The sequence below is a fragment of the Saccopteryx leptura genome, chromosome 1 (genome assembly GCF_036850995.1).
Source record: "Saccopteryx leptura isolate mSacLep1 chromosome 1, mSacLep1_pri_phased_curated, whole genome shotgun sequence".
NCBI classification, from domain to species: Eukaryota; Metazoa; Chordata; class Mammalia; order Chiroptera; family Emballonuridae; genus Saccopteryx; species Saccopteryx leptura.
The window spans coordinates 364,445,315-364,464,453 of record NC_089503.1 but is presented as its reverse complement, the minus strand read 5'-3'; the positions used below and the strand labels follow the sequence as shown (position 1 = coordinate 364,464,453).

General features: G+C 39.1%; 1 protein-coding gene across 14 annotated transcripts in view; it reads right to left on the bottom strand.

The window, feature by feature from the left end:
• DST (dystonin) overlaps positions 1-19,139 on the bottom strand; it is a 502,743-nt gene that overhangs the window by 68,556 nt on the left and 415,048 nt on the right. For 10 of the 14 annotated variants that reach the window (XM_066359128.1, XM_066359129.1, XM_066359143.1 and 7 more), the window contains 8 exons: positions 17,095-17,256; positions 14,432-14,602; positions 11,155-11,321; positions 9,768-9,927; positions 9,240-9,566; positions 8,630-8,714; positions 7,190-7,431; positions 6,054-6,260 (listed from right to left, as the gene is read on the bottom strand). In XM_066359128.1, coding sequence (XP_066215225.1) covers positions 6,054-6,260; positions 7,190-7,431; positions 8,630-8,714; positions 9,240-9,566; positions 9,768-9,927; positions 11,155-11,321; positions 14,432-14,602; positions 17,095-17,256 — 1,521 coding nt within the window. The remainder of the gene's footprint in view (positions 1-6,053; positions 6,261-7,189; positions 7,432-8,629; positions 8,715-9,239; positions 9,567-9,767; positions 9,928-11,154; positions 11,322-14,431; positions 14,603-17,094; positions 17,257-19,139) is intronic. The other 4 variants (XM_066359142.1, XM_066359141.1, XM_066359132.1 and 1 more) reach the window with 1 other exon arrangement.

The following is a 19,139-nucleotide window of genomic DNA, read 5'->3' as shown; positions in this document are numbered from 1 at the left end:
CTTCCAAGCCCTGTGCAGATGCTGCAAGATATCCAAATAAAATTCAACAGTGATGAGTTTTTTTCCCTTCTGCTGGTCCCTGAAAAATAAAGTGACACAGCATCCCTCTTGTTTGTGTTCAAGCTATTTTTAGTGTTTGGATGACAGTCCTAATAAAGTCAGGCTGTTCGTGTTAATATTAGTTTAATGCTACCTCTCCCTGTTTTTTTTTAAAAAAGCACACAACTAAAAACACTGTGATGATACCATCTCAGCTGCCAACAAGGAAAGCTGAAACTCCAAATACTGTTTCTTTCTCCAAGGCAGATATGTGCTCCGCTACAAGAAAACAAGACTTCCCGCAGAAATTTCCCTTCTGTCTTTTCCATTTTTTTTATTAAATTGACAAATATTTATTATTTAGCAACAAACAGAATAGTCACAGGGTCTACATTAAGCGATTTACTGTAAAACAAGGCATTTTATTTAGGTCTATGACTTTTTAAAATAAATGGCTATTTAACATGTGTATTTCTAATGAACCGTAAAAACTGCTTATTTAACATGTGAGCAACATGAGAGCAAGACTGCTAGACAAATTTTAATAAATTTGCCTACAGCTCATACAAGTACTAAAAATCGACCTCAAATAAACTGGAGATAATCGTAGCATCTGTAACTGCATTCTGGGAGGTATTTTCCTAGTATCATTAGTGGAGTCTAGTCATCAACCCTAGCTACTGTAACTCCTATTATAGTTTGGTTTTTTGTTTTGTTTTTAAGATTTTATTTCTTCATTTCAGAGAAGAGAGAGAAAGAGAGAGAGAAGTGAGGAGGAGCAGGAAGCATCAACTCCCATATGTGCCTTAATCAGGCAGGCCTGGGGTTTCGAACTGGTGACCTCAGTGTTCCAGGTCATTTTATCCACTGCGCCACCACAGGTCAGGCTCCTATTATAGTTGAACTAGCATTTCAGAAATGTTGTACAAGTTAGAGAAAGACAATTTAATTGGCTATGTCTAAATATCCCTGAAAAACACTAAAACAATAGCAGCCAGCCTTCTACTGAACACACTTATGTTGAACATGTAACAGCTCCTTTAATCCTGACAACAACTATAATATGGGTGTTACCATTAACTCCATTTACAGCCAAGAAAACGGAGGCAGAGAAGTTGGTTAACTGAGTTACCCAAGATTACCTGGCTAGTAAATGTTGGATCTGAGATTTGAACCAATGTGGTCTGACTTGAACCCTAGAAGCTGCACAGTCTCAGTTGCCATGCTTTATCCCTTGTTCTTTTGCTCCGTGAAAGAACCACACTTACGTGATTCCACCAAAAATGGCTCAACTACCACAGCAGCTAATAGGGGTAGGTTTTAATTTACTATGTATTTACACGTTTCTCTGATCTCAAACTGCTTATCTAGAAAGTCTGTCTTGAGTGGAAATGGAGGTTGGAGAAAGAGCGATAAGGAACCTTAATCCCAAGGACAGCCTTTGACTCCCTTCCCCTGGTGAGGATCTTATCACTTTCTTTTGATTAGCACTTCCTTCCATTTTGCCTCACATTACTCATAACCCACCCTCAACACCTGGAGGCTCTAAACAAATCTCACTTCCGTGGGGGAGGTTTCCTTGTAGCCCTTTAGCAGAAATAAACAGGTGTTATTTTTCTCCAAGGCTGATTTCTAATGAGGAAATGAGCTGTTTATTTTAATTGCAACCAAATCACAAACACTATTGCGTTTATGTGGGCGTTATGATGGCCCTTAAAATAAACTGGGCAATAGAACTCCCAAGGAGTGCCTGGGATTTTCAGTGCCAGGGAATGGACACATTTTAGCAACCTCTGACAATTACACATTTATAAGAGGCAAAGGACAATGAACTTCTCTAAGGTTTAAACAAGCACAGTGATCAGAATTCAGGCTACAAGTTTGTGCATCTTTAAAGCAAAAGTACCTTTCCCCATTTCCACATCGCTCATTTGCTTCAATTTGCAATTCAACAAAGAAAGCAACCAAGACATGTTACTTTGTGTAGGATTAACATGCAAAAATATATAGTTTCTAACTCAGATAATGAATGGCATTCAATGTTAGGAGGCAGCTGTCTTGTTCTGTTTCTTTGTTGTTGTTTGTATAAAGCTCACTATTACTATTCACTAAGATGCCTTGTTCCACTTTAATTTTTCCTAAAAGTAATGAATGAGCCAATTTTTTTTTAAAAAAAGAAAAGAATATATTGTCAAGGATATATCAATGCCTGCAAATCTGTAGAGTCGGGTTTGAGGCTTGTTGACTGGTATCAGAGTGAATCCAGTCCTCATTCATCTGTCCATAATTGAGGCTGTTTAATTGTTTCTCAAATAATAACAAACATCATTTAAATTTACATAAGGCTCTTGGCCCTATGATTTCAAAATTTAATAGCACATGTTTGCAAAACTGCTATTGTGATATAGGATTAACATAAAAATGTAACTAGAACTTTTAAAAGAACTAAGCATATACAGGACAGTTACAAAGTATATGCTAATTAAAAATCATCTATATGCTCCATTCCCTTCTGTCTTCAACCTTTAACTCCTCCCAATGTTTTCCTGGACATCTTTCCTGTCAATATCTGGAAGCTAATACACTCTGTGATAGTGGCCTGATAGTTTACAAAGTCCCTATGCATCTGTTGAATTCCAAAAAGCAGGTTATAACATTATAAAGGTTCTGTACATAAAGATAATTATAAAGAATCTATATATAAACAACCTTAACGTGGGCAGAAGATGAAACATCTTTACAGAGATGTGCTCGGGAAACAGGTATTCAAAATCTAGTTTAAGTAAACCAGATTATTCAGGGACAAAGCATTAAATCTGTAAGTTTAAAAATTATCAAGTTATGTTCAAGTCACAGACTCTCACCCTATCACTTGTGGGTGTGGTTATTCTGGGGGTCGGGATGTGGGATGGAGTAGTGTTAATAAAATAAAGTGTATGTGTCTAAAGATACATCTAAAAGGATGGACTGTGGTCAGATCATATCCATGTTTCAAATGCAGAAGAGACAAAACAGTAGATTAAACAACAAAACATAGTACAGAATATGTGGCTAACCTCAGGGCTGAAGATGTCCCCTTTTTTTGCGTCATTTCTTTTATATTTCCTGACATATTATCATGGGTAAACAGAAAACAAATATTTCAGTATCAAACTTTACTCTGGTCCTAATTCCCAACATCTCTAAGGTGGCAAGATTGTAAAATAATTTCAGTGATAAACCTGAAAATTGTGAGTTTAGAAACTACTCTTTTGAATGTAAAACTAAAATCTCTTCCAAACTATCAAGACAGGTAGATGAATGCAGAGTGGCCATTCATGATCCTTTTAGTGTTGCACTTTCGTGTTGCACAGCCCTTATGAATTAGAAATATCCCCATCACATACTTCCATTTTTCTGCAATAATGGAACCTTTCCTTCGGACTGATGAAGGAGGCTAGAGAGAAAGGAACGGCACCTCAGATACTCCTCCCTATGTAATTCCTAAGGAAGCGCTCCCGTGCAGTGACAGGAGGAGGGCTGGATGAAATTCTGGGGGCAGCTCCACCACCCACCCTGGGGGACCGCAGGCATGTGCTCTGCCACACACTGAACACGTTCCACACTCCTCCCGTCTCTAAACTGTGTGCCTGTTTAGCCTTGCTGGAGGTCCTGTCCTTTCCTTTTCTTTCCTTTCCTTTTATTTTCACTTCTTTCTTTCTCTTCCTCCCTCTCTCCCTCCATCCTTCTTTCTTTTCCCCTCCCTCCCTCTTTTCTTTTCTTTTCTTTTCTTTTCTTTTCTTTTCTTTTCTTCTTTTCTTCCTCCCTCCCTCCCTCCCTCCCTCCCTCCCTCCCTCCCTCCCCCCCTCCTTTCTTTCTTTCTTTCTTTCTTTCTTTCTTTCTTTCTTTCTTTCTTTCTTTCTTTCTTTCTTTCTTTCTTTCTTTCAAGACCTATGTACATTTTATTGATTTTATGACTAGAGTCATTGGACAGACTTGCAGGCATTTCAATGGAATGCACGTATCTACACAGAGATGAACAACCAAAAGATATTAATGGCACTAACATTAGCTGTCTGACCTCCTGGTACTAAGACACTTTTACTACACACACAGACTCTCTCTCAAAAGGAAGGCTGGAAGGAGAGAGACCGCATTGTTTCTACATTCTTTCATCATGAGTTTTTCTGTATTCTTTTGGAAAAACTGAAGATTTTTCTATAAAGAATGATTTTATCAGGAAAAAAAATACCGGTAATTGTTCTTTACCTAGAGGATATGTATTCTGGGTTCTAGAAGACATATACTGACCTGTTTTATTTTTGTTGTTGTTTTTTTACAGAGACAGAGAGAGAGTCAGAAAGAGGGGTAGACAGGGACAGACAGACAGGAATGGAGAGAGATGAGAAGCATCAATCAGTTTTTTGATGCGACACCTCAGTTGTTCATTGATTGCTTTCTCATATGTGCCTTGACTGTGGGTCTTCAGCAGACTGAGTGACCCCTTGCTCAAGCCAGCAACCTTGCGTCCAAGCTGGTGAGCTGTGCTCAAACCAGATGAGCCTGCGTTCAAGCTGGCAACCTCAGGGTCTTGAACCTGGGTCCTCCACATCCCAGTGAATGCTCTATTCACTGCACCACCGCCTGGTCAGACTGTTATTTTTTTTTAACTCTGGAAAACACTTGTAAATTCTTGAATAGAACTGGGTGCAGCTAATGATCTTTGCACATACTATAGTTTACTAACCAATATGAGCTCAACCTGTCACCTTGTCCTTATTACTGTCTTGCTCTGCTGAAATAACCAGCCATAGTTAACGACTCCCAAGAGTTCAGAATATTTATATTGCTATTTATAGAAGTCTCCAATGCCAATTCTGAAATGTTAGAATAAATTTGGGTAAAAAACAAACAACTCAGTATTTTTCAGTATTTGAATAAACTTCATAAGCAAACACACTTATTTTCTTATAACAATGAGGCACAGAAATTCCCCCAAAGTTTGAAAACAGTCATGAAAATACATTCCTCAGGCATGAATGCCCTCCCTCGCAAAAATGTCTTAGGCAGGCCCTCTGCTATCTCTGCATTTCATCAGCTTTTGTGATTCCAGAGCCCAGCACCGAAATGAGCAGTGAGGCATTACGCCTCAGAACTACATAAATAACGCTGGTACGGCAACCTCAGGAAATTAATTTTGGATGCTCCCACACAATCTGCTTGATTTGTGTTCCTTGCTTTTGGCTTGTACTAGTAAAAGCTTAGTCACATACCTTTTCAAGCTCTGCTCTAAACTACACTGCAACATCACACTCACCCCCTCACAGAAAGTTTACAAGAAAAGTCTGGTGACTTAATGTAAATATTCAGAGATTTCAATAAAAGCTCATCAAAACATGTATTATAAACTTCTATTTCTAGCACTCCCCCCCCTTGTTACCCAGTTTTTTGAGGGAACTGTGGCTAAGAGTTGGGTGCCTATAAAACTCTCTGGAACTACAACTCTGTGTGAGTCACAGATAGGTCAGAAACTATCATTTTCCCCCTTTTCAATCATCTTCAGAAAAAACTCTACCAACACAAGCGCTTCCTTTTTTAGAAAGAACACAGCCTCCCTCACCATTGCTGCATGTAAATGAACAGTTATTATTACCAACTTACAACTTTGGGATAACTCAAAATATTTGCTCACATGCAGATTAGACTAAGCCAATGCATAAAATCAACAATAGCAACATGCACATAAGTACACAGAAAGTGCTTTGTTTGGAAAGCAGAGTTGATGGTCACAGTGGCTGATTCGTAAGGATAAGCCTGGGAAACAATGAGGCAGATGGCTGTTAACAATGTACCCGTTACTCTGGCCCTGGCACTCAGATGTCAAAGTAACCCAAATTCCTTTCAAATCCCTCCCATCATTTCTGAAGCAGAACAAATGGTTGGGAACACTATTAACAGAAATCTTTGTTCAGGTAAAGGCTCTGGGAACAACTGGAGAAGATTTATTGCCTAGACAACAAACCACTTGGCCCTACCTGCTGTGACCTCAGAATGGCGGCATCGATTTCCTCCACCTTCTGAGTGATGGTGTCGCTCACTAGTCGGTAGCGCTCATTGTCCTCGGCCACCATTTTTTCAAGTCCTTCCCTCGCCCTCCACGGCACCAGTTCCAGTAAGGCACTGCTCACTTCATTAAGGGAATCCAATAAGGCTTTGCTGTTCTTAGCTTCCTGTTTCAGCTCCTGCAGACAGAATTCAGAAAACAGACAGACGTGTGGGTGACGCTCACGTGTGTGGACAGGCTTTTCCTTTCACTGTATCTGGGGCTAGAGTCCCTCGCAGGCCACAAAGGCAATGCACGGGCCCCCTTAGTTTGGGCTAAGGTCTGTAAACCTTTGTTTTTTTAAAGGAAAAAGGGAAGTGTTTCCTGAAAAGTACAGAAGAACAATTCATTTGTCAACATGGCCAGACTTTATCTTTGAAACTTAATATAAATGTTTGAAAACTGGGAAACAAAAGCCAAGCAAGTTATCACGGTAACCTTGCTTTCTGGTCACCTCTGAGCAGTCAGGTACCAGACAAGTAAAATAAAGAGGGAAGTCCGAGCCAGGCAGGACGCGGTGACCCTCACAGTGAGGACACACTCGCTTTAAATCATCCCCGCTGAATCACGACAGGCTCAGCAGCCTGACCTCACCGACTCCCTTCCCCCCTGCATTTGATCATACTCAGGACTGATAAAAACAGGCTGATAGCTCTGCAAATAAAAATGATTAGCATGGGAGAAGACCACATTTGCAATATAATTTTAAAAGCCACCTCAGGTTATACATCTATCCCATAAAAATATTGTTATTCTAACCAAATTATGTGTCTCTCTGGAAACAATGATCCTTTTCCTTTGTTTTATTTTTTTATGTTTTCATCATTCTGTCTCTTGTGTAATAAACTATAAGACTCTGAAAACAAATTATAATACACTGTTTTCATCTCCGGGTTCCTAAAAGTTTAAACAGTTGACCTGCTGCCAATTGCGGTTGGGTCCCCGCCCGCCAAGGCCTCCTTCAGCATATATAAGTAATGACACAAGAAAGATATCGTTTCATTCCTGGGTGAATAAGACTCCCTGAAAGATAACAAGTGGATCCAAACTGCGTAAATCAGTGCGTACCTTCTGTCGCGCATGCGCCCGGCTCGCGGCTTCTCCCTCCAGGACCTGAGTCTCGTAGGACAGCAGCTCCACCTCCACCCCGTCCAGCCAGGTGCAGAGCTCGGCGTGCGTGCCGTGCAGCCGGCTCGCGAGCTGCAGGGCCTGGGCCAGAGTTTTGGCTACGTCCGCGCTCAATTTAGTAATGTCTTTGTACCTTGCTTTAATGGCTTCCAATTTATCTTGAATTATTAAAACTTCATCACCTAAAATTTCAAAGGCCTGTTAGAGCTCATGAAAGGAGAAAGGGGGCAGGAGGGACGGGCAGGGGGGACGACGGTTTCGGTTTCTTTATATAATTATTATACACTGATGAGAATTTCAAAGGGGAAAATAATAGGAGACATTTTTCTAAAGTCTGACCCAAGAGAAGCCCTTTCCTAGGTTTTAATCTTTCCCAGGATTTCTGGCAAATCTAAACAGGTCTGGAGATGCAAATATGAAAACTGGAAAGGACCATGGTGCCTTCAGTTGTGTGCACAGCATCGCCATTGTGTGTAACGATATGGTGTTTTCAGCGCTCAAGCATGAGTGGGATTAAAAGCTGTCTAGGTTCAAACATTGACTTCGTGGCCTAAAAACACAGAATCTGTGGCTTGTGTCTTTGCACAGGATACTTCACCTCTCTGGTTACTTATCATTACATGAGGATAAAACAGAACCTACTTCCTAAAGCTGTGATAAACATTCAATGGGTTTATATTTTCAAAGTGTTTAGAACAGTGCCTGACATATGTGTGTATGTGCATTAAAAATAATACACTTATCTGCACCTATTTCTCTACCTCCTTTTCAGACACAAAGAGAAACTGTGTCCTGGGCTTCAGACTCGAAGCTCAAGGTTCTACATACTAAAATTAATTTAACTCATAACGAATGGTACTTGCTCCCATCACATACACAGGCTGCACTAGATGTAAGTACAGTGAAAGTTTCTTACAGACAAAGGAATTACTAAAACAAGTTCGTTTGTATCTGTTTCCTTAGAAAGTTCAAGCATGAAGGCATGAACCCTGGGTTTAGCCCCAAGTATGTGTCACTGAATGCAGCCTATCTTAAAAAAAAAATTGTCTACAACCTACATGTTCTTCTAGAACAACTGCCTTGTGCAAGTGGAAAAGCAAAGTCACTCCACCATGAGTTTCTATGACCATCTCCTGGGCTACAGTGCTTTGTGTTATGAGTTACACACAGAGCTTTCATTAAAAGCTCAAGTGAGATCATGAGAAAAAAAGTGAGATCATATTCCCACCCCCTGATCTGTCTTGAAAGCATTCTCTAGACTGAAGTCTTAAAGTACCCTCCCTCAGATTATCAAGTTTTCGTTTTTCCCCATTCCTAAAAAATTTTGAAAGCAATGCAAAATGTTGACTCCATGATTGTTTAATGTGAAAGGTACCTCACCTGTTGTCTGTTTAAGTAGTTCTAAACCATTCTGTAATGCCTGATCTACATTTTGTTTTCTGAGCAGGATGTCCTCTTGCAGAACCTAAAATGCAGGTGCCATTTTTATGTAGGAAAAGAAAAATTAAATAAGTATTAGCATTAGTCAATATTCGAGGACGTTAACTGGGTTTTATAGAGATATATTTGAGTAAACACCCCCATTTTCAAATAGTCACTACTGTTCTCATGTTTACCCTCCTCCTTCCATCACTGTGGCCCCTGTTCCAGGCTCTCCTACCACAAATGACAGCCCTCTCCCTTTCAGAAAATACTCAGGGCCCCACGAAAACGAGCTATGTGGAGATAATGAAGTACTAACTAGTCAATTAAGGGTCTTTGTATACAACAATGAAATAAATGAAAAGTGAAAAATCCAGCTTGGATGCATTCAATCTCTTTTTTTAAAGTAACTTCATTAAAACTATAATCTGTCCACATAGGCAAAGTCTTTCTTGAGTAAAGCGATACATTTAAATCATAACAAACATAAAATAATGAAGAAATAAGGAAGACTCAGAAAATAACGACAACCGAAATGAATAAAACAAAATAAAATAAATCAAAATACCCGAAGTTCAGACTGCTGCTCCCACAGACCCTCAGTGCTGTAATCCTGGACTGAGAGCTTGCTCAGTTTGCCATGTACTTCATTCAGCCAATTCATCAGCTCAACTTCATCTTCCCCAAAAATCTTAGCATTACACAAGGCCTGCTGGAGGAGCTCAGACCTGCTGTGACTTTTCTCTTGAATCTCAATGTACCACACTTGAGAGGAGTCTAATTTATTCTGCACCATATCTTTATCCTCCCTGGAGCTCAAAACCTTTAAGGATTGGCCAATGCTAACAGCCTGGTGTAAATGTTTATTGTGATTGATGATGTCATCTTCTAAGGCCTAAATAAAGTTTAAAAAAAGAGAAACAAACAGAATGGAAAAATCAAAATCAAAACATAAATAGAATGAAGAGATGACTTTTGAAACAGACATAATATGCAATTATGCATAACACAACAATAACGCATAACTCAACTTTATGTCCTAAGACCATGAGGAAAAGGAAAACTTTATCTCACTAATGTGTGATGGGTATCTTACTTTGTGCTGTGCAATTTGTTCCTCAAGTTTAGACGCTTGGGTTCCTATGGGCTCACAATTCACCAGCCTCTTCTCAACGGTTGTAAGCCACTCATTCAGTGGCTCTAAGGTTTCATGGAATTGCTGTGCTACCACCGAGATACCTTCCAACTGACGATTCCTGCAAGTGTGCCAAGATAAAGGTCCTTTAGGGATGTGGAATGTGTGAAATATTCAACAAACATCTCCACTCATGCTCCTGAAGTCCGTTCTAAACGTTTTTTGTAGAAACTTTCTCTGGTTAAAACTAAAATCTCTCCCATTTAAAAAACATGTTAAAATAATTCTACTAAATAAAATTAAAATTAAACAACAGACCAACCTGGAGTGCCTGAATCTTACGAAGTCTTACCCAACTAGGTTATAATACTTAAAATAATAATAATAATAATAATGCTATTAACAATACCAGGCATAATAATGACAGTAAGATAGTATTTATTGAAGCTACTTATTTTAGAAAAAAAAAATAGCCAGGGCACAATGTCCCAGCACACTACACAGAAGGAATAACCTACTGACACATATTAAAGGTCAACATGAAACTTCTACCCTCCTTAGGAGCATCTTCTTCTATAGTCCCAGAACTATACTTCTATTCCGTAACCCAACGTTAGTCAAATTTTTCTTTCACCATTTTAGCTCCAAAGGAGCTGGGAATTTATGGAAATAATCATTCTGTTTAGGGTTCATCTATTTTCAACCCAGCAAGTCCATGTGGCTACACATCAATGTAGCTATTGCTCAAAACTGGTCAATGGAGAGAACTCAGAAATGTGAGAAAGGAATGTCGAGCGCAAAAGCCCGGTGGAGCCATGCTCTAGGAATCCTGGCCTTCATATATGTCACAGCACCCTTCCACCTGCCTCGCTTCCTACCTAATTCCTACTACTCCTTTAAAAGACAGCTAAGCTGTCACTCCCCTGACCCAAGACTAGCTTTCTCCTACTAAATGCTCCCACCAAACCCTGTATTCTTCCTTTGAAACACCACATTCGTTGTTACTTTTCAATTGCTCTAAAACCCTACAGACTGTATCCTATCTGAGGCCACAGATGCTATACCTTTCACCCAAGGCCCAGGTCTGTGCTTGATGCATAGTAGGCTGGCAATAACTACGTAATAAACAAATGGATACATTTCCCAAAAGCAATGTTTTTCTTAAAACAAGAGTTGGGTATGTAGTTGGGACATACCACTACTCAAAACTGAGGGGAGAAGCACCGCAGCCTTGCTCTCTACGCTCACACACGGTAAACACAGGATAGGAAGGATTACCGCAGTGCAAAGTATCAGAGTTAAAGCCACTGCCACTCTCTCGCAAGTCGGGAGGTAGTATTTAAGGTACCTTGCTTCGGCTTTATTAAGCAATGCCTCCCATCTACTATCCAAGAGGCTCAGTTGTTTCAAAATCTTCACTTTATCTGCAGGTTCTGCTGTGGCAGCAATTTTCTCTCCTTCTCTTTTGATTACTTCCACAGTAGACTTACGGTCATCCAGTAATCTTTGGAGAAGCTTGAAAAAAAACAACAACATTATATACAAACACACACACACACACACACACACACAAAAGTCAAAAGGGCAACTGTATCAACACAAAGGAAAATATATGCTAGACACTTTTGCTATGTGACCAAAAGGTATATTTTGTATGGATTCACATAGAAAAGGATCTGAAAAGAAGAACTCATTTTGCTTAATGATTCATTACTACTGTGCCAGAGATTGGGTTAAGGCTAATATTGTGCTAAAACTAATATTGATAAGGCCACACAATCATTCATTATTAAGTTTTTAATGTAAAATAATGAGGTAGAAAGTGCTCCATAAGGTAACTCCACTACCCTGAAAATGACAGAGGCCCGCTACTGTAATGAAATGGGAATGCCCCAAACATTCAACAGTTATCTGTCCCATTAAGACCAATTAATTATTAGAAATTACTGTTCTCAAAACCTTTTCTGATTGTTGGGCATATGAGTTTGTAAAATTTTTATTTTTTGAGTTTGCTCACTTTTATTATAAAGTTTAAAAAAAGGCCACGTGTATGCTTGCCCTCAGAGCAGGGCACTTGATTACAAATAGCGGATTACATTCCTGTTTGGGAGGGGCCATAGTTTTGCTAACATTTGCTGGGGGAGGGATTTTGATTGCCCCCAGCCTATTTATCAGAGAAGAAGTAGAAAGAAACCAGTTTTGCAGAGAGAATGCAGAGTGCTGAAGAAGTTTTGCAGAGAAGGGAGAAGGTGTGCAGATCGGGAACCAGAGCTGAGGGCTTTGTGAGCTCCCCTGAGACTGGCGGGGCCTTTGATTCTAGGAGAAACCGGAGAAGATTCTCCTGGTTGTGGAACTGAAGAATGCGTCAGGGCTTTGGGAGCCCTGAATGAAAGGAAAGTGTCTTCCCTGTGTGTTTGCTCCTCTGCTGGTGCGAGATTTAACAGAGGAATGGCCCACCATTTTGGCTCACTGAGTAGTCAACCTTTTTATAAAAACTGCCCACTTTTGCAGTGCTGGTCAACCTGGTCCCTACCATCCACTAGTGGGTGGTCCAGCTTTCATGATGGGCCAATGGCAGTGCCCTTTGGTTGCTCCGCTACCGCCCACCATGAAAGCTGGATGCCCACTTGTGGGTGGTAGGGACCAGGTTGACCAGCACTGCAAAAGTGGGCGGTTTTTATAAAAAGGTTGACTACCCCTCTTCCTGCATGGTGACGACTTTGGTGGCCACTGGCTTTACACCTGTGTTAAAGAAGCCAGTATAGAAAGGGAAGTTGAGACTTGGACCAAGTTCATAAGCTACTGAGGCAAAAATTAGAGGCTCCTGGCTCTTTTTACTAGGTGGGGCTAGCTCCTAAAATCCTTCATGTGGATGAAAACTAAAAAAGAGCTTTTAAATACTACTCCCAAGAGTAATAGAGGGTGAAACGTGTGAAATCTCCAAAGCTGGCTAAATAAGACTAATATTAAGGAATTAGCTGCAGGGAAAAAAAAATTCAGTTCAATTCTAAGTAAACATTTTAAGAAGCTTGAAATGGAATGTTTGGTACAGGTAGCCAGAGCTCAGGATTCCCTTGCTCTTATTGCATCCAAGCAAATATGCACCAGGCACTGTATGTTTAACTAACAGCAATGGGGAAGGTCTAGGCGGATTAATACTAACTCCCTCACTGTTTCCTTATTCTGACCCTGACAGTTAAGGAGTAAAGAAATGGATAGTTACCCAGAAATAACATGCTAGAAAAGTACTCATTCACTCATTTTGATTTTGATTGAGATCGAGATCACAAAAGTAAGAGGTAAAGGAACATTTAAAAAGGATAAGAAACATCAACTATTTGATACAGGTTAGTGTCCTCATAAAATCAAAGCCCACCAGGTGGGTTAGGCAGTAAAGGAAACTAATTAAGTGGGATTATTTTTGATAAACTCTTAATAGCAGAGCCTCTGGCAAATAAGCAAGCAAAATCAGCAAATAGGTTTTGTTGGCTAAAAATATTTCAACAACTTTGGGAGAATTACAAAGGTATAAATAAAACTGTAAACGGCAGCAGTTATACTATTTCACATGACACCACATTATAAATTATGTAAAATGTTTTGAATTATTTTATTACATATTATTTTATTACATACTATATTTAATATTATATATTATTCAAAGGTTGCATAAATGCAATGTGTTTCCTATGATGTTTCTTTAATTCTCACCCCTAAATCTATTTCTAACAGCCTAATTTCCCAATGTACTAAAGGCTTCAAAGTACTGAATATCAAAATTAAATTAAGCCTTTTAATCCATTTCCTTCTTTTAAGGTTTCATCCAGAACTCTTAGGAATGTGCTGTGTTCTAGGCCCCTCCCATATGTCCTTTCAAGGCATCCAGCAAATCAGTACTGAAAACGTCACTAGGTGCTTCTTCCTGACTGACCAGCCCCCTCAGGAGCACAAAAACTCTATGTGCAGTCCCAAGTAGCTATCACCCCTCAGACGAGTGTTTCTTTCCAAAGTGATCCTTACTATGGGTCAAAAGACACAACAGCACACTCCTTAGCATATATGCATCAAATATTTGCCTCTTTAGGACAGGATGAAACTGCCTACATTTAATCTATACAAAAGGCAATTTTATATGGGTCAACTTAATATGTAAGGGAACGTGATATTTCTATCCAAAGTCACCCTTTGGGGAAATGAGGTCCTCCGCGACCACCCTAAGTAAAATTGCGTGCGCACAGCACACACACACCCTCCATGCTAGCACTTCCTGCCCCTCATTCCTGCTACCTCTTCCTGATTTTTATCTCCCATCCGGGCTCTAGCTATGACTGTGTAACTTATCACAATTTACTTATTACTTTATTGTTTCTCTCTCCTGGTTCCTCCTTTCCCACAACCCTTAAACTCCGTGAGGATTTATCTTTTCTATTTGGTAATGTTATCTCCAGCACCTGGAACAATGCCTGGAACCCATGGCACATGGTTCCATAAACACCTGTGAAATGGCCAACAAAATAATGTCTAGGACATCCTATTAACATAAGTAAAGAGAATCACAGGTCAATTTTTTACTCTCATTACTAATACTGATCATGAAACACAATACAAAACCATCACTAATTTACCTTTTGCTCTTGTATCTGGGCCTTTACTACTTTGAACTCGGCTGACGGTGGCTTCTGATTGGCCACAAGCTCCTCGGTGTCCACCATCCAGCTGAGCAGCGACTCCAGGGCATCCTGGAAGCGGCCACAGTGCAGCAGCGCCTCTTGCAGCTGTGCTGCTCGCTGAGCCACCTGCAAAGTCCCAGTTGTTCCATCTTATTTACTTGCTTCATAAAACAATGAAATTTGGCCACAACTTTTCATGTTTATCTTCCCATTTGCTCACAAATTTTCTTTCTCATTTAAAATCTACGCAAAGCATTGACAGTAGACAAGGTTGGGGTAGAAAGGCATCAAACTAGCAAGTAAGCCAAGAAGATAAGGTTACTGAATCTTTGAGATGATGGAAATACCCAATGCATTTATGATTAGCAATGAATGACATATTTTAAGGTTACTGAAAGAAACAACGCATTAGCCAATTTTAGGATTATTTCTGGGATTCGTTTTTTTATTTCCTACTGGTGAATATCAGAGATAATAATAATAAAAAAAGACTAAGATTAAAAAATAACACAACAGAGAGAATCAAAATTATGTCTTGCCAGACAAAATAACTATGAAGTATCCAATTAAATTCTGCTAGCTCCAAGCTCTGAGTCCTTTTTTAAACAGACTAAAAGCTTTGTCTTCTAGTGAATAGAGTCCCTGTTTCCTATAATACCCTACTGCCCTTCTTATAGATCTTTTCCTTTTGGACTAAAAATGTAGCTGGCAAGATATTTTAAGCACTATGGAATACATTTTAACCCGACACTGCATTCCAATTGTGTTTAAAGAGCTGTACAATCTGAACCACACTTTGAAGAAGGATAAATGTGGGTTTGAGACTTGGCAATGCTTAAGACGTCAATGCAGCAGACATCTGTATATGAACAATCACCACCACCACCAGATAGGCACTGCCATCCAGTACCGACTTTCTGATCATTTATGTCCCGTGAAGATCTGCCCTTGTGTGCCAGCACTATCAGGGCTTTCCCACCTGGATATTTTTTAAAACGTGGGAGCTATAGCTTAGAAGTAAAATAATACTTGGTGTTAATGGTCTAAAGCAGTGGTTCTCAAAGTGTGTGCCAGGGCACACTGGTGCGCCCTAGAAGATTTCCAGGTGCGCCCTGTGGTATTCCAGAGAAATAGGCGCCTGTTGGGGACTAAAACACCAACAGAGTTTTTGGAGTTTAGATGTTTGGGGGACAGAGGTGTGGAGAATTGACTGTAAACTGATAGTCTGCCCAACCCCCCACCTCACTTGCCTGATTAGGTTGCAAAAGGCTGTTAAGCTGTGGTGCTGGATTGTTTACACTACCCCCCATGTTCCCTGGAAAGACTGGAGGCAAGTTTCTTCTATCCTTTGTTTGGTGTAAAGTTAAGATGTATGTATGGTGGGGGTTTTGGATTGATGATTAAAACATAAAGAATTATCTCTTGAAGCCTTTTGGATTTCTATAAAAGAAGAATATGTGGCAATATCTAAAAAAGCTTTGAACATTTTACTATAATTTTCAACATCCTATTTATGTGAATTAGGATTTTCTACCCTCAACACAATTAAGAGTAAAAGGAGAGGAATTCTTCAATGTATTGACGAGGAAATGAGAGCTTGCCTTTCAAATATATGCCCAGACATGACGAAATCGCTAGAAACATCAGGCTCGTGCTTCTCATAAACATAAGAATGAAAAAACTGAACACATTCGCACCAGGATCTGCCAAATTCACAAAATCTTACTAAGAATGTATTTATATATATATATATATATATATATATATATATATATATATATATATATAAATATATATATAAAGATAACTTTTTTGTCTTTTTATTTTTTAACCCCTTTTTTTACAAATTCTAAAAAGCATAACTCAAAAAATGTAACATAAAAATGTTTTTTAATGTCAGAATAAATTTAACGTTGTCGTATTTATTTCATTTAATTACCATAAAAGCACGCTTGGACTTTATTTTTTTCTTTAATATTTGACTTAATTATTATAACATATTTCTCAGAAATTTATAGATAGTGTGCCTACAATTATTTGTAGGATTTTAAATGTACCCCAACTTCAAAAAGTTTGAGAACCACTGGTCTGGAATGAGGGTGGCAAACCCTCAGTCTAGGGCTGACAGGCATAGCTGCTTTTCCCTACACAGTGGGACCTACTATTATACAGTGTGAAATTAATTGCTAACATTTGAAAATTAGATTTCACACGAAAAGAGACATTTCCAGGATCTTTTGAAAGCAACTATACGCTTTAGCAACAGGAAACATAGACCCCTACATGGCAATGATTTGCTGGAGCTCAGTGACTACTGTACCTGTAGAAGTGCATGTGGTCCTTCAACACAGGACCAATGTCATGAGCCAGCTGCACTACTGTGCATCAAAGTCAAGACAAAGACAAGCAGAGGCAGTGTTTCACCCAGCTGGCTCCTTTCATTTATGATCCCTCACGAGTTCTACAGGTGTCTGACTTTGGGCCGCCCAGCTTGCAGCAATATAAAAACGTGGACACGTTTAGGGAAGTCTGGTTACTGTAAATACTGTTTATAGTCACAACAAATGCTAGTGAATGATAACAAACAGAAATGACAGTGAAGGGGATGAGAACATTACCTTCTTATTGAGAGTCTTCCACCTTGCATTGACATCATCCAGGTCCTGCTCCAGACCCTGGGTGCTGGTGCTCTTAGCAGCACTCTGAATAAGGCCCTGGCCCAACCAGTTTACCTCTTGCTGTTTAACCTGCAAAGATTCAATCTCTTCTTTTTGGAATACCTGCAGATGGAAGAGCAATTATCATATGACTTATAGTACCTAACTACCACCAAATATAAGCATTTACTCAATGATCGGATATCTATCATTAGATAAAGTTTTGTTGCCTATTCAAAATCACAGCAACCTTATTAATAAAAGAAAGTAAACGGCATATAAATTCATAATACTACCAAAACCATTCAGAAATATTAAATAATCATCAAAGTGCATTTAATCGGATTACTCATAAAGCCAAGAAAATAGTATATGTGTCCTCTATTGTTTCATTATCATAGCACTAGAAATTTCGTATCATTCCAATTTAACTGTAATACAAAAATATATGAAAAATTCTAGGGAACAAAATGATAAGATGTGCCAAAGATGAGCCCAGTTATTGGGCAAGGCCTCTGACAGGCTCTCAATGTATATCAAGATACCAATGGGCTTGCAAGAGGCATGCAGACCTCGTCCCTGCACCTGATCTCACATATCCCCAGCACAGCAACTCTGGTTACTCTGTGGTCTCTGTCTACACCTTCAGTAGCTTTTTGGAACCAACCTCCAACCCAGATTCTTCATCCCATCCTACTTACGGTCCCCAGGTGCCTGGAACTGTCCAAAGACCTAATATGTTAGAGCAAAATCAAGTTCTACAAAAGCAGGTATTTCTGTTTCCTTATAACAGTCTCATGCCCTGGACCCACCACAGTACCTAACATATAAGATGTACTTGATCATTATTTTCCAAATGAACATCAAATAAAGAAAAAATAGTTATGTCTTGGAATGAATGACATCAATTGCTTAACAGATAATACTGGGGGGTTGATCAGCATTTTCATAGAATATACAAATGTTTTTAATACAGGGATTGAAGGATGCCATAAAAATTAATTTAATTCAGGAAGGAAAATTTCAGCTAAGATATTAAGCAAAGTAAGACAAAGTTTGGGGCTCTGAGCCAGTATAGGATAGGGCACTATATAAAGCTATCAACAGTCCAAGTGAATAAACAGTTAAACAGAATATATGAAAACAAGGACAAATATCAAAACAGTACTTAATATATGGGGGGATAAATGGTGATGGACGGAGGCTGACTTGGTTGGTGAATAAACAATACGGTGTACAGAACATGTGTATAGAACTGTGTTCCCTGTGTAATTCTGATAACCAGTGCCACCCCAATAAATTCAATTTTTTAAAAAGATAAATTTTAGTCAAAGTGTGGAAAATAATTTTGAACGATGCAAAGGCTGCAAGAGACAACTCTCCAGACTCTGGCCCATGGCCCAAAAAGCAGGACACTCTGATGTGATTGTATGGATAAGCTAAGGAATAGCAAACAAACAAATGATCATTTCTTCTACAAGCCCCCTCCTAGATAGACAATTTCCACGGTAAAGAATTATTTCTATAGAACACATTCCCTATATAAAAAGTCAATTACACATAGCCAAAGAAATTATAAGAATTCTCCAAAACCCTGAGGAAAAAAGCATAAGTCTTTATAACTTTTAAAAAGGCATTAATTTACTTAATAAGGCAATACAAAGTTGAGACAAGATGGTGAAAACAGAATTTGGTGCTGTATTATAATTCCATTTCTTTTCTATACCACATTCTAAGTTACTACTTCTAGGAATGAACAGTCATGGATATGCTTTACTACTCACCAAAAAAAAAAAAAAAAAAAAAGAAGGAGGGGACTGCTACATTTAAAGTCCAAGGACTTGTCTATTATACAAGAATTCAGGGAAAAGTTCTAATCTCCCTCTCTGATAATTTTCAGGACAAAAAAAAAAAAGCTATAATATACCTCAGTTTTAAAGAAGTAAATTTTAGGGTTACATGTCCAAGGAGGTCTAGGAGTCTGTGGTAATTTTTTAAAGTACTAC